The 15083-nt window shown below is 41.4% G+C and overlaps 1 protein-coding gene across 1 annotated transcript; it reads left to right on the top strand.

Annotated features, from left to right (window-relative positions):
- Positions 1 to 339: 339 nt before the first annotated feature.
- Positions 340 to 12592, top strand: LOC308303522 (LIM and SH3 domain protein 1-like). The gene is made up of 7 exons (XM_080747908.1): positions 340 to 456; positions 1120 to 1214; positions 3378 to 3462; positions 8343 to 8447; positions 10174 to 10243; positions 10649 to 10740; positions 11962 to 12592. The coding sequence occupies exons 1-7, from the start codon at positions 388 to 390 to the stop codon at positions 12133 to 12135; spliced, it is 690 nt and encodes a 229-aa protein (XP_080604034.1). The 5' UTR covers positions 340 to 387; the 3' UTR covers positions 12136 to 12592.
- The last annotated feature ends 2491 nt before the right edge of the window (positions 12593 to 15083 follow it).

Genomic DNA, 15083 nt, shown 5'->3' on the forward strand with positions numbered 1-15083 from the left:
AGATGACCAAATATGTTTTGGGTAGCCTACCAAAACCTACCTAGCCCAAAAGCCAAAACCTTTGTGCCCCCATAACCTTTGTACAGTGGTGTAAACTAAAGTAACTAAGTAGACCTACATTTACTTTATTATTGTATTTCCCTTTTTTAATACATTACATTTTGAATACCGGCGGACTTTACCTTAACACTTCTACATGGCAGCATTGATTCCAGCACTGGACCTCAGGCGTCACATATTTCGATAGGTTACCATTTGCGGCTTAGCAGGCGTCCGTAGACGTTCAGCGACTCCTCCTCTACTCTTGAGGTGAGGATAAGGTCGCTGCTCGGTGGACTACACATCTTTATTCTCATTAGCGCGTGTTGGTGAATACATCTCATCACCATGAATCCCCCCTGTGGAAGATGCAAGAAAGCAGTTTATCCCACAGAAAAATTAAACTGTCTGGACAAGGTAAGGGATGGTCTTATATTAACTATGAAAAAAGGGAAAAGAAAAAAAGAAGTTAGTTTAATTTAGTTAATTTGTCAGTGAATTAAATAGCCTAATGTAAATTTCCATGTGAACGTGTGAACTTTTTTTTAAATAGGATAGTCAACTCAGTGTCAATCTTTAACTTATACTCTATGGCTGTCTCACACAAACTTGTGGAGAAAGACTTATCAACATCAATCAATAACATTTGCCTTGCAAGTGTTCAGTGTTCAGTGTTCCTTGCAAGCATCAGTGTTCCAATTTGCATGTCAACCTCAATATACAGTAAGAGCTCATCCAATGAAGCTGACAGGCAACAGAGCTCTGTGTGCTCTGTGGGAATGGGAATTTTCCCATGCTGTTATTTCAAATTAGCCTTACACTTAAATAGCCCTTTTAGCCTGTTCCAACCAGAGAAGACATTGAGGCAGCCAGGGTCTTTTTGTGGGCAAGTCTCAGTGGGTCAGACTCAGAAGGGCTATATTCTGTATCTATTCACAATTTACTGTTTCTTAAAAACTGATCATCACTGGCAACTGGAATGTTGTTTTTGCCAAAATAGGCATTTTATATATTTATCCTCAATATTTTGCTGTGAAATGTCTCTCATACATTCTCTGTCAATGTCTTGTCTTTTCCTAGTATTGGCACAAGAGCTGTTTCAGCTGTGAAGTGTGCAAGATGGCCTTGAGCATGAACAACTACAAAGGCTTTGACAAGAAACCTTACTGCAGTATGTGAGTGTTTACACCTGAATAACCATGCTGATAACCTTTCCGGAAATGAAAACCTACATTGTGCATCACTGTAGTTTGATAAAGAACCTCGTCTAGTAGGGGCACCCAAATTATGTTGAAGGGACTCAAGTTCACATAATGTCCAAATAAATCAAGATATTAGAAAGGGATTTTGGGAAGCTCAGCAATATCTGTTATTTGTGAAGTAGCTATAAAACACAAGGAAGGTGATCAATGTGGGTCTCTTATAACATCTGGTATCTTAACAAACGCGCACATTTGCTTGATGGTCTGTACAGACAGAGATGGACAGCAAAGATGTTGTGTGTAAATGTGTTGTAAATAAGGAAGTGTGAGCAGACAGAGGTTCTAATTATATGACCTTCCCTCAATGTGATCTGCCATTGTTTTTGTTGTGCCATGCAAATTGTCCAGTTTATCACCATCACAGAACTCTCATAAACTGAAATTAATTTCTGCTATCTATGGAACATCACACAAGCAAGAAATCAAAGAGCAACCTCAAAGACCCATCATGCGACACCCTTTGTTTGAGTAAGGCAGTGTGTTGCCATAGGCATATTATGAGACAATGGGCCCATGGGCACGAATGTGTAAAAGCCCCGGATGCGTAAAAGGCTTAAAGCCAACAGCATCTTTTCCTCCACAGGATTTACAGTGCGCATACACATAATTGAAGCCAACAGCATATTAACCAAGGCACACAATCACTTGGAAGGAAGGAGTGTCATACATCTTCGTGTAATGTTTATCCCTCAACCAAACTTCGAGAAGCACAGTAGTCCCTCCCTATGCAGTTACAGAAACATTACAATTGACAGTATACAAATATAAATATACAAATACACAAGTAGAAAGAAATATGTGCTGTGTTTGTTGTAAAAGAAAAGTGTGAAAAAATTGTGTATCTTTTGGACAACATGGCCCAGAGTCGACGGCTGTTGCCCGCTGTTAAAACGTAGGGTCACATTAACTTCATGATTGATAGAATACATAATTAACAGTTTATAAATAGCACAGTGCTACGATTATACAATAATGCTAAAAGGATAACACAAAAAGCACTACAATAGTACAATAGTAAAATCTTTCTCCAAATGTGGTGGTGTAACTGCCTATAGGAAAGGAATGGAAAAAAGACACATAACAGGACAGCAATATCAAATATTCATGGGGTGTGTGGGCAAAGTGTGGACAAAAGTCTCTTGTGCAAGAAAGAGATCACTTAGCAGCAGATCTGAAACATGTCATTAACTATTAATTTATCGAATGTCTGTCTGCATGCTGAGATCACTGATACTACACAGTGTCTCTACCATGGTAACAGCCGTATGCTGAAACAATGCCCACATTTGGAGATGAGCATGGTGACATCCACTATGGTAACAGCCGCTTGCTGAAACAATGCCCAAATTTGGAGATGAGCATTCTGACTTCACTGATACTACACAGTGTCGCCACCATGGTAACAGCCAGCCGCAAACTGAAACAATGCCCAAATTACAGATGATGTCCACCATCTGTCTGCATGCTGACATCACTGATAATAAACAGTGTTGCCACCATGGTAACAGCCGCATGCTGAAACAATGCCTGCATGGCTACATCACAGACAGGTATTGCACAACTGGACGTCAATGGTGACTGTTCTGCCCAACGGGCACCGGTCTGGGTTCTCCAACATTACTTCTGAGACTCCTACATTCAATCCCACATACTGTGCATACCCCCCCGGGCACAGGACTAGTGTATAAAGTAATACATGTCAATGATGCCTGTGTGATAGTCTATGTCGCGAAGAGAGGGCTCAGTGCTCATTGTTTGACAAGTGGAAGCTGCTCCATAGTCTGGCTTTGTTATGGTTCCCCCCATTTGTTCCCCCGATCCCTATTAAAATGCTCAAGTAGCCTAGTGTAGTCTTGCCAGTCACTACGAGTTGGACTAAAAGATGCATATACCTAACAAATTTTCCAAAAGCAAAACTACGCCGCATCAAGGAGTTTATTAGGTAGTCCCTAAAAGTTTGTCCTTGAGCGCAGGGGAATTATTTGTGTTTGTGATAATATTGTATGTAATTTAATGAGTTTGGAGGGAGGGTGGGACAAATCTGAAATTTCTCATGTTTTTTCTGGTTTCTTCCAGGCATTACCCCAAAATGTCCTTCACCATAGTGACCGAAACCCCAGAGAACCTACGACTTAAACAGCAGACCATGCTCAATAGCCAGGTTAGACACTCACACACACACACACACACACACACACACACACACACACACACACACACACACACACACACACACACACACACACACACACACACACACACACACACACACACACACACCTTCGCCATGCTCTCCCATATCCCCCTCCTCCCCTACTCTTTTTCTCTGTCGTCTTATGTCTTGCCATCTCTTTCTTCTCCATCTCGGTGTTAAAGATCATACCGGTGATCTGACATTTTTAGTCCATATATACAACCCATACAGCAGATCTACAAGATCACAACGCTTCGTGATACGATGTGAGCTTATAGGTTGACTGTTTTAAAGTGCATGAGAGATTTGATCACTTTAATCTCAACCTCATCAATCAATGATGATGGTCGATTTTATAACAAGGCCAGCTTTGCAAAAGAGTGTTCCTCACTTTCATTGGTTACCAGTAAAGTTAGAAATAGCCTGAGTGAATTGTCAATATTTGAGAAATGCTGCTGTGTGTTTTATCTCAGCCAAGTATACATTCCTCAAATTGTGCTTTCATTCACAATGTCCCTCTCCAAATCACTTGTGTGTATTTTTAAGATTTGTCAAATTGCCCTGGTAGCTTGGGGATTGTCTTGATAATTACTAGTCACTGTGTTCCTTCACCCTCTGTAGCCTTTTTCTTTTTTTCATACATTCTTTAAGCTTTCTTTCTTATCTCTATTAAGATTTTAGACAGAGAGGGAGAAGGACATTCAACATAGGCGGATACAAACTGAGGATGTTGATTGATACAGTATGTGCAGGGCTGGGCTGAACTGGAGTCATCATGCACACGCGTGCGTGGCCGCAAAATAAAAACATGTCTGGTTTAGTTCATGTTTTTGGGGTTTCTATGTTTTTCTTTTACCTAAATGTAACGAAATCAAGAATGACACTTTCACTTTCCCTCTCCACACACTGTGGACAGTGTGGAGACAAATCAAATAGCCCAAATGGCGCGCACACGCAGTTGCCATGCCAGCAGGACGGCAGGACGGATTTCTTGTTTACCAACATTGATACTGCACGTGCCTGTTTCATGTAATCATTCAGTTCCCAACAGCCAACAGATCCTCAAACCTGTTGTTTTGGGGAGCTCTGGTTTCAGTGAGTGAGCTCCTCACTGCGTGGGAGCGTTTTGCTGTTTCTACGCGTCATCTTTTCAAAACCCTGACCCTTACCCTAACCCTAACCTCCGTGGGGTGAGTCGCTAACCCTCCCGACGCTTCGTTGGCGAAATGATGGTCATTCAAAAGAGCGAGATTTCCCCCACTGCGTTGGCTGGTGGTGAGACACTCCAAGCGACATAGGCCTATAATAGGCCTATACTTCACCCTGCAGCGGCTTTGCTTGTTTTTAAAGCGGCCCGCCTGCACACATCTGTTTAGCATTAGCATAAAGGTCAGTGAACCCAATGATAGTAATGTCACGAAGACTCTCAGCCCTCTCTTCTCCTTGTCCAACTTTCACAAGATGCCAAACTTACCATGCCATTTCTATACCATTCAGTCTGACTACAACTACAACTAAAACATTTTTACAATCTTCAACTTCATCACAAAAATATTTTCATGAGTCATGGATGTCAAACATTGCTGCAGTTTAAAATCCCCAGTTAAACACAAATCGTTATTCTTATTGACGGAGAGTCATACCTTCAATGGTTTTTATAACCTTTTAAAATGAATGCAGTCCAGTGACGCTTCAATACAGTATGTGAAGTTCAGATATATCAAGTTGCACCGCGTAAGAAGTTTGACTTCTTTGAGGATGAGTGCTGATACAAGTATAAGACTTTTCTCTCTTTCGTTTCCCTTCATCCCTGCTAAGCTGCGTTCATTGTTTATAACCATAAAAGTCAAGGCAAGCAAGCTCGCTCACTGAGACAGCATATTCCTCATAGCAAGTACATGACTCACTGTGTGTGTGTGTGTGTGTGTGTGTGTGTGTGTGTGTGTGTGTGTGTGTGTGTGTGTGTGTGTGTGTGTGTGTGTGTGTGTGTGTGTGTGTGTGTGTGTGTGTGTGTGTGTGAGAGAGAGAGAGAGAGAGAGAGAGAGAGAGTCAGTGAGGGCAGCCACAGGGGTCTGTTTTCTATGAAATAAACATTTTGGTTCATGTTGTTTCTACAGACATAACTATGGGTTAAAAAGAAAAACTTGTTAAGTCACTAGTGCATGTGTGCGTACGTCATTCCCAGGCTCTTGTGTAGTGTTGGTGTATCATACAGGAGCCAACTTTCTAAACGGTATGGGAGGTAATGTACAATTTTTACCCATAGACTGCACTGCACCCAACGAACATTATGCCATTCACCTGAACATGTCTGCCCATGTCATCACTATTAGAAAAGATGAACATTAGCCGCTCGAAGCCCAAGAAATTTAGTGCAGAGGTAGAAAAGCAGTCCAAGTACAGTTGCAACTCAGGTCTGTTTTTACTAAGAATTACGGGTTTAAACAAAGTTGAGTGGTTAAACAAAGGTTTGGCACAGTCACTTGACAGAATGCAGACTCACAGTTATACACTAGGGGTGTAACGGTACATTTAATAGCAATTCGATACGCATCACGATACACAATCTTTTTCATTTTTCTTCTTAAAATTGCTAAATACAAGACACAAGTACTTAGTATCCTAACAATTGATTATTTGCATTGCAAAACGATTCGATACAATACAAAGCCAAGCGGTACGATATTTTGCTGTTGCATATTGATATAGAAGGCCGTTGCAAATTAAAATGGATTTTTCGTTGTTTGTTGTTTTCTTTCTTTAAAACAATGAATTCTCAAATGTGACCGGAGGAACTGATTTACTCATTAACTGGAATATAATGTGCTCAGCACATTTATTTCCAAGAGTTGCCATATTTTAATTAATTCAATTAATCCACGCTAACATTCTAAATCGTAGCAGAATCACACAGTGGTGTGTTTTTTTTTTTTTTTTAGGGCATACTACTAGTAAGACACCTCAGGGTGACTTGCGACCTCAGGGTGACATAGTCGCGCCAATTCTTGGCCATCTGGCCAGTGATGTATATGGGACCAGTTACTCATATATGGAGACCCCTTCATGATAGTTATGTTATGTCAAAACATGCCCATATATGGACATTACCAAATATGGGCATTCCCATATATGTCCTTAATATTGATAACATAATATCCTTAATAATGTCCTTAATTGGCATAAAACGTACGTTAATTAGTAATGTCAAGCAGGCCCTTGGTGAGTTAGGGCCTTGGTTTGATGCCTGTGGATCTCCATATATGGGCATAAGGGGGTACCCTAACATTCTCATTTTCGGCATGGGATTTATGACATCAGAAATCTCCATGTATGGGCATAAAAGTTTTTCTTTTTCTGGGAATGACCATATATGGACTTTTATACCCTGAGGAATCTCGTAGCTTGTCTGACTGTCAGTACAGGAAGTGATGTCACGTGACATCCTTTTTATGCCCATATATGAGTAATTCTGTTCCACATCACTGTGACTTACTGACATCACGTGACATCACTTCCTGTACTGACAGTCAGACAATACTGACAGTCAGACAAGTAGCTACGAGATTTCACAGGGTATAATGGGACCTTCGGTCACAATAATCTATGATCCGCGGCTATTCGTGTGGCCAGCGCATATGCCAGTGCATAATGCCTATCAGATACGCTACTTTGAAAGGTTCACGAGGGCATACCCTTTTAAAAAAAAAATCTTCACAGCATACTCCTTATACCCGCATCATATGACAGGTAGAACACAGCACTGGAATCACAGTCATACACCCCTGAGTGGGTTGTAGAATTATAATATTGCTATTTCTGCATCTTGGTCCTTCTACAATACAATAGTATATTAGGTGCAATATCACTCTTATTGCTTTATATCGCTCTTTTTCCTTCACTCCTCAATGTTGAGAAGGAACCAAATCCAAGGAATTTTACTCTTTTGTCCTTTGTTCTTTTGTATACAATGAAAATCTTGAACCTCATGCCTCAATAGATAACACATTCCTAAAGCTTGAACAAGTTTGTCCCTGGCACATCGATGCCTGATTTTACTCAGCTGCTGCGTGCTGGTGTCACGCACTGCCAATAGCACATCAGGGGCATAGTTCTGCCGATTTAAAATGACTCCAATGCGGAAGTAAAACTTCCTATGATTGGCCGCTAGTTGCGCTGTTTTCCCTCCCGGCTGATCGCAAAAAGAATTGTTCTCCATTGGACCCCATTCATTTCCCCCTTTCGTGTTCTAACCTTAATTAACATTTTCATGAATACTTTATGGTTCCTATCGCTAGTTAAAAATTGCCTTTCAATCACCATCATATTCGTTTTGTCGAAATTTGGTCCAATTTATTTTAAAATAAATGATAAAGTTGCGGGGGGGCGTGGCCAACTAAACTGATACTAGCCGGCTGTGTTCTTCTTCGTGTGCTGTATTTCGGGAGGCTCCGACCACATTCTCCCATGTATCCCTGCGATTGCACGTGACCGTTGGCAGCCAATAGCATCCTCTGATGCCTTTACAATCTATGATGGCAACACCCATGCCAAGGACCCATATTGTGTCATTTGCGCTTCATAGAAACCAATGGCTTCGCTTTGTCCATATCTTTTATACAGTCTATGTAGCACATCTACAAGCTCACAGTGCCTTGCAGAGGGATGCATTGTGAGCTTGCAGAGTTGCTATTTTCGGGCAGATCTATGCGCAACCAAGTACAAATCAAGCGTTAGTCAATCCTCGTGTCAGCTTGCATGAGCTGCTCGATTAATACATGCCTCTATTTTACCTTGATACTTATGGCTGCTTAGAAACTCTGTACTGTATGTTTCTGTGTGTGCACCAGGCGCTGTACAAGGAGGACTTTGAGAAGAACAAGGGGAAGGGGTGCTTTGTGGCCGACACTCCAGAGATGCAAAGAGTGAAGAAAACACAGGATCAGATAAGCAACGTGAGTGTGTCTGATATTACAGCCTTGTAGTTGTACACTTACACTATACTGTAGTAGATTCCAGAGTCTGGTACTATTTGTACACTTCTTAAGTCAAATTTACCTCCCAGGAACTTTCTGTGGACTTTAGAAAATACTTCATTTCGGGGGTGAACTACTCCTTTAAGGACATGCGCAAAATATACACATGTACCACAGTCAACCGTTTAATCACTTTTATTTACAGTACAAACGGAGACAGCCATTCCACTGCATAAACATGCAGCTATAAATTATTCTTCACAATCTTTTCTGGCAGACATGTTTTTTGAGACTTTTTGGAATAATGCCGATCAGCACAAGCGGCTTGGAGTTTCTGTGAGGAGAAGGAAGGGGTCCCAGTTGCGGGGCTGTGGCGGTCACCCTAGCCATGGATGTCAGCATACAATCCTTCAGAGACACTCAGAGGCATTTCAGACATTTCTCCAAGTCCACCAAGGAGAGGCTGCCCTATATGGTCAAAGTCTCTCAGCTGTGGACTCAGAGGGAACGTCCGCTCTCTGATTCCAACACACACACACACACACACACACATACGCACACATGCACGCACGCACACACACACACACACACACACACACACACACACACACACACACACACACACACACACACACACACACACACACACACACACAAACGCACGCACACACACACACACACACACACATGCACTCAGGCATGCACGCAGCGCACACACTTTTCTCTATGGGAGCAGTAGCAGAAAGGAATGACGTGCGATAAGATGGTCTCAAAGGGTCTCAAATGTTTTATTATATGCTAGGCTAGTTTATTTTTTCTTTCATTTCATGTATTCTACAGTATCATTCTTTCTTTCTATGAATCTTTATTTATCTCTCCTTCTTTGTGTTTGATTCGGTCTTTCTTTCTTTTTCTTTTTTCTCTATTTACATTTACTCACTTTCTCCATCTGCAGCATGCATCTTCTGCTAAAAGTGTTTTCTTTCTGTTTCCTGTCTCCGTCTGTCCAAATGGATGAGTGTTTTGCTTGTTTCTCCAGTGGTCCTGTGAGGACAGTAGGTCAGGAGAGGCCATTGACCCCCTCCTCTTCCTGGCTGATGTCCAGTTTCTCCCCTAAACGTCACGCCTGCTGAGTCTAAGAAGTGCCATACATTAAAAAGGAATAATAAAGAAGTAGCCGATCTACAAGCTCACAACGCTGTGTGAAGTGACACGTTGTGTGCTTGTAGATCTGTTATTTTCACTATTTTGGGTGCCGGGCAAACGTTTAATTTCTCTATGTCCTTTTCCATGACTCCGTTTTAAGACTATTATTTCAAAATGCTTTGTCCAGTGTAAACTTGTTGTACGTACTGCACTTCAAAGCATGCATGGCATGTTTATGAATGCAGAGTAGATCCGATAACTCAATTGCAACCGGATGGCAAAGTTTACCCTCGAAAAGAAAAGAAAAGAGAAGAAAAGAGAAGAAGAGAAAAATCCTTGACAGCTGAGCTGTCTCCTCATCACCACAACACCTAAAATGGTAGGCTTTCTTCTCACAGCCTGTCCAGAGAAAGAGAGAGGAGCGAGTGGTGTTATGGGCGTGTGAGTTATTAGGGGAATCCATATCCATTTTCTCAAACTTGAGTCAGAAGGTATGGTGAGGATATGGTGACCTCTTGTGGTTCTGACAATTCATTTGCGTTTGTGTTTTTGTGATCAGATCAAGTACCACGAGGAATTTGAAAAGAGCAAGGTTCCCGTGAATGCCCCTCCCCCTGAAAACAGGAAAGGTACTGTACGATACTTCCACCACCATTCAATAATATATCTTGTATTTGATCAGTCTCCATTGAGCCAACGCCAGCCATCAAATGATTGGCTTAGGAATGTGACAAAAACAAAATCTCCATGGATTCAAGGCTTCATGGGGTGAGTAATTTATAGAATACACGTCATTTTCCGGGTGTACTACTCCTATAAGGTACTGGGTACTGGGTTTCAAGAGCAAACAATCTTTGCTCCCCTACTTGGTTGCTTCTTTATTAAATGCTGCATTGTGTGTGTGTGTGTGTGTGGTGTGTGTGTGTGTGTGTGTGTGTGTGTGTGTGTGTGTGTGTGTGTGTGTGTGTGTGTGTGTGTGTGTGTGTGTGTGTGTGTGTGTGTGTGCGCACACACACACACACACGTGTGTGTAGATGATGAGGAGAAGCAGCCAGCCCAGCCTCAGGTGTACAATCAACAGCCGGGGCCAGTGCGCCCTGCTGCCGTAGCACCACCTAGTGGTGGGGTAAGGAACACACATGTATGGGATGGCAATGCATAATGCAAGATACTGTAATTGGCAATATTAGGTTATAGGATGCTGGTGTGTACTGGTCGGGTAGATCAGTGGTTCCCAAACTTGGGGTCGGGACCTCAAGTGGGGTCCCAAAATTATTTTGTGGGAAGTAAGAAAAAGGTGAACATTGTGAAAATAGCTGATCTACAAGATCACAACGGCGTTGTGAGCTAGTTCAGCTATTTTCACAATATGTATCTGTGGAACAAAGTCAAACTAAACGTAATACCTAGAATTCCAAGTGCTTGTCAGGGTGGGGGTCCCCAGTTCAATTATTATTTTGGGGGTCACAGCCTAAAACGTTTGGGAACCCTTGGGGTAGATGATCACATATTGCTTCAACCACATAATCCTTGGTCCTTGGTGGACTGTTGTCTATTTTCTGTCCTCTCTGCCCTAGTTTGTCTTAGTGTCTCTCTGCTCTGACCTAAATTAAAAAGTTAAATACTGCATAAAGAATCCTCTTTACACTATATGATGACCTATAATTATTGAGGAAAGCTAAATAGCCCATAATTGATGGTCAATATGAGTTATTATCCGCCAGTTGCATGCCTAATGAAGATTCTTCAATAATTTAATACTGCCGCCCAATCACCCTTTTATCAATATATTACAAAGTCTAACCTTGGTATTATGATAGCAGAAACCTCAACATACCCTGGAAACCTGGAATGTAAATGTGAAGTGACTCTCCTTTCGTTGTAGTTTGTAGTGTAGAGTACTGATCAGGCACTGTTGGGCAAGCTGGGGGGGAAAAAGTATCTACACTCAGTGTAGTAAAAGATTAATCAAATAATCGAGAACATTTTATATATGCTATATGCCAGGGTTCCCCAATTCGTTTTCCCCAAGGGCCGAATTATGTCTAGGGTACCAAGCCGAGGGCCACAACATTGCAGGGGGCGACGGCGGCGTTCCTGCTACTCCAGCGACAGTTCAGATATCGTCGTTGTCGGGTGAAAATCTTGCATGTCCAAAACCGTTCGTTTTGAAATTATAATTTTTAAAATTATTTAAATTAGTGAAAACAGCCGATCTACAAGCACACAACGCCTCGCGGTACGAGGCGTTGTGTGCTTGCAGATCTGCTGTTGTCACTACTTTTGTGCGACGGCCTTGTATGATTTGCGAAAGAACGTGTATTGTTGTGTGTCTCTGTCTCTCCAGAAGCGCTACCAGGCCTTGTACAGCTACACAGCGGCAGACGCGGACGAGGTGTCCCTGCAGGAGGGGGACCTGATCTCAGACGTGGAGCCAATCGACGATGGCTGGATATACGGGCGCAACCAGCGCACAGGCCAGCGCGGCATGCTGCCTGCCAACTACGTCCAGGCCGTCTGAAAAGAACGGAGATGTCGCCAAACATGAAGAGAGATGGACAGAGATGTGTCAGGGGATAACCAGGAGATTTTCACTTTCTAGCATACAGTATGCTAAGCACACCCCTGTAGACATTCAGGAGCAGTCAATGTCCAACATTAGTTGTCCTGGGGATCCACAGTCCCCACCGACATTCAGGATCTTTTAATTACTTTTTGACAGGTTTCTTCTTTTTTCTTTTCTTTTTACATTTTGAACATATGCACCTATAATGATATGGCCAGAATAGGTGCACCAGGGTTTAAGTGGTTGAAATATCAGAAGTTAGATTGTTCAACAGAGGGTGGCACTAGTTTACAGGTCTCCAGAGGGGCCAATATTGATGGCCGACTTCATAAATTCACACACAGTAAAATCATTGGTGTTCATTTATCTCTGAGAGTGTACAAATTGAACCGTACGGGTAGTTACATTTGTAGATTCCCATTGTTATAGACATCGTGGGGGTCCATTTGGAGTTACAGACCCCACAAAAATAAAATATATTCTATCAATGTGTGGTGGTTTCTTTGTTTTGACTCTTGACAGAAATACTGATTGTTGAAATCCAAATTTGTGATGGATAGGCAGGTACCAGTGGGTATATTATGCATACTGACTCTGTTGTATAGTAGCTCTCTGGAGTCGAGTATGAGGATCGGTATAGCTTAGCAGGACAACCATGCTAGATAGATTTTAGTGGTTCTAATATGGTTTATTACATATTACATTGGGACCTGAATTTTGTCTTTAACAATTAAGTTAGGACCCAGTGTGTCGAGCTGGAGATCGGGGTCCAGCTCAGTGCGCAAAACGTTACAATATGCTTCAATTAACGCTGTTCTTTTGGTGACACTTTTACAACATATCATAGCCTTCTTTTGGAACCGGACCTATCCACTGGTTGATAAATTGTCAGAAATCTGTGGTTTTCTAATTGACATAAATAAATGACAGATATTGTACTTTAGCAGTAGAGGGCAGCAGCTGCCTGTGTACAGTTTACCTAGAACCGGTCTGTTCCAACTTCCAATCAGTGACATTCTACACACTACCGCCAACAACAACCTGTGAGATTGTGGCCACAGCTAGAGTGCTAGACCTGGTGATGAAGTTTTAATATTTTATACTACATTTCAAAGCAGTCTATATTTTGTAATTACTTAGTCTGGAAAAAGCAAGGTCTTCATCTCATCTCTTATGCACACCTGATCGGCTCAGAGATGGGTGCATATGATAGGCAGGGATCAGAAGTCTACAATAGAATAAAACAAAATGACCTGCACACCGTCTGCACTTACAACTAGAAAGATACAATTGGAAATTGCAAATGTGGTTGCCGTGACGCGAGTCACACATGCAAATGATTTCCGTCCTTGTCCCTTTTATGCCCATATATGGATGGAGATCCCTGATGTCATCAATATTAAGCCCTTATCTGGGAATGCCCATATAAGGACATATTGTGTCAGTCTCAATATGGAGATCCCTGATGTCATCAATATTAAGCCCATGTATGGGAATGGCCATATATCGTGTCAGTCTCATGTGGTTTAAGGCATCAGACATCTATGACGTCAGTCATCTCCATATTTGGAAAAAGTTAAATTTTTACATTTTCCCATTCAAGTCAATGGAGAAAATTCATTCACAAATACATTTATATACAAAATTGTATAACATATCTCTTAGCAAAATGCACCCCTGCACCCCCGATGAAGCCAGTCGATTTGATATATGACCCAAGTGCATGCCACCAAAACTGTGGGAGGAGTAGCGTGGCAAAAAAAGGTTTATCTAAAAAGATGGAAAGAATAAAGTCGGACAAGTACTACCGTATATTCTGGTTGCCCTGTGAGGGCAACAAGTAACAACACTAATAAGGACAACTTCATTTAGACAACATTTCGGTCAAAATAGACCTGTGAGATGCCTGCAGCCTGAAGGTGACCGAAACTTTGCCTAAATAAAGTTGTCCTTATTGTGTAGGCCTAGACTGTGCGCCTGTGTGGGTCATTTTATTATACAACTACATTGTCTAAATTCAATAGATTCAATGTTAGAACATTTCCATGTTTGTCAAATTGGTCCCAAGTTTATCTTTTTTCCCCCCTCAGTCTTTGATAAGTATTGGCTATGATTACATTTTTAATTTCCCCAGTTTCATATTAGACAGCTCATGGCTCTATATCAATGTTATGGGTGGAGTCATGTTCCATCAGCTGTATTTACTCTGCAAAATAAATATAAATCACATGACAGGATTTTGTTCTCAATTAATTGAGTACAAAGGACCCCAATAAGTTCTTGCGTTTAAAATCCTATTAGTAGACCTCGTATATGAACTGTACTGTTCTGTTCTTTCCTATGTGAACTGCTTATAAAGTATTCAATCAAAAAAATCCAAACAACAAAAACAAGACCTGGATGAGCTTCAGAGGTCTTTTATGACCAGCTATTGAATTAATGGTGATTAGCATATTTACAGAAGTGGGTGCTAGGCAGTTAATACTGTATGTTGCCATGGTGAAACTGGTTGATAGTTTAGTACTACTACAGCAGATGTCACCTTAAATGACACAGAACCAGTGTATGATGTAAGGTTGTGCCATTTCAGAATGAATTCAAGATTAACATAATACAAACATTGAGGGAACATAGACACACTCACATATGGAATAACATTTACCTAGATACTTTATTAACCATTTATTAAAACAACAAACAGCAAAAACAAAACAGTATTTACAATGAGGTATTTTCTTTTTCAAGCTGAAATGCTTCAGTAAATTCAAATTAAAGAGATATACAAAATAAGGCTTTTCAGGCAAGTAAAACCACAATATAAGCACAAGTAATTAAAATTAGATTATTCCACATGATCTGACAGGCTTGTCATCTTGTCATCCATCTTGTAAAAGCAGGGCAGC

The sequence above is a fragment of the Nannobrachium achirus genome (genome assembly GCF_963921795.1).
Source record: "Nannobrachium achirus genome assembly, chromosome: 18".
NCBI classification, from domain to species: Eukaryota; Metazoa; Chordata; class Actinopteri; order Myctophiformes; family Myctophidae; genus Nannobrachium; species Nannobrachium achirus.

Coding starts and splice junctions, on each gene's coding strand:
- LOC308303522 (XM_080747908.1), top strand. CDS start 388: ATGAATCCCCCCTGTGGAAGATGCAAGAAAGCAGTTTATCCCACAGAA. Junction 1,215..3,377: donor AAGAAACCTTACTGCAGTAT/GTGAGTGTTTAC, acceptor GGTTTCTTCCAG/GCATTACCCCAAAATGTCCT. Junction 8,448..10,173: donor CACAGGATCAGATAAGCAAC/GTGAGTGTGTCT, acceptor TTTTGTGATCAG/ATCAAGTACCACGAGGAATT.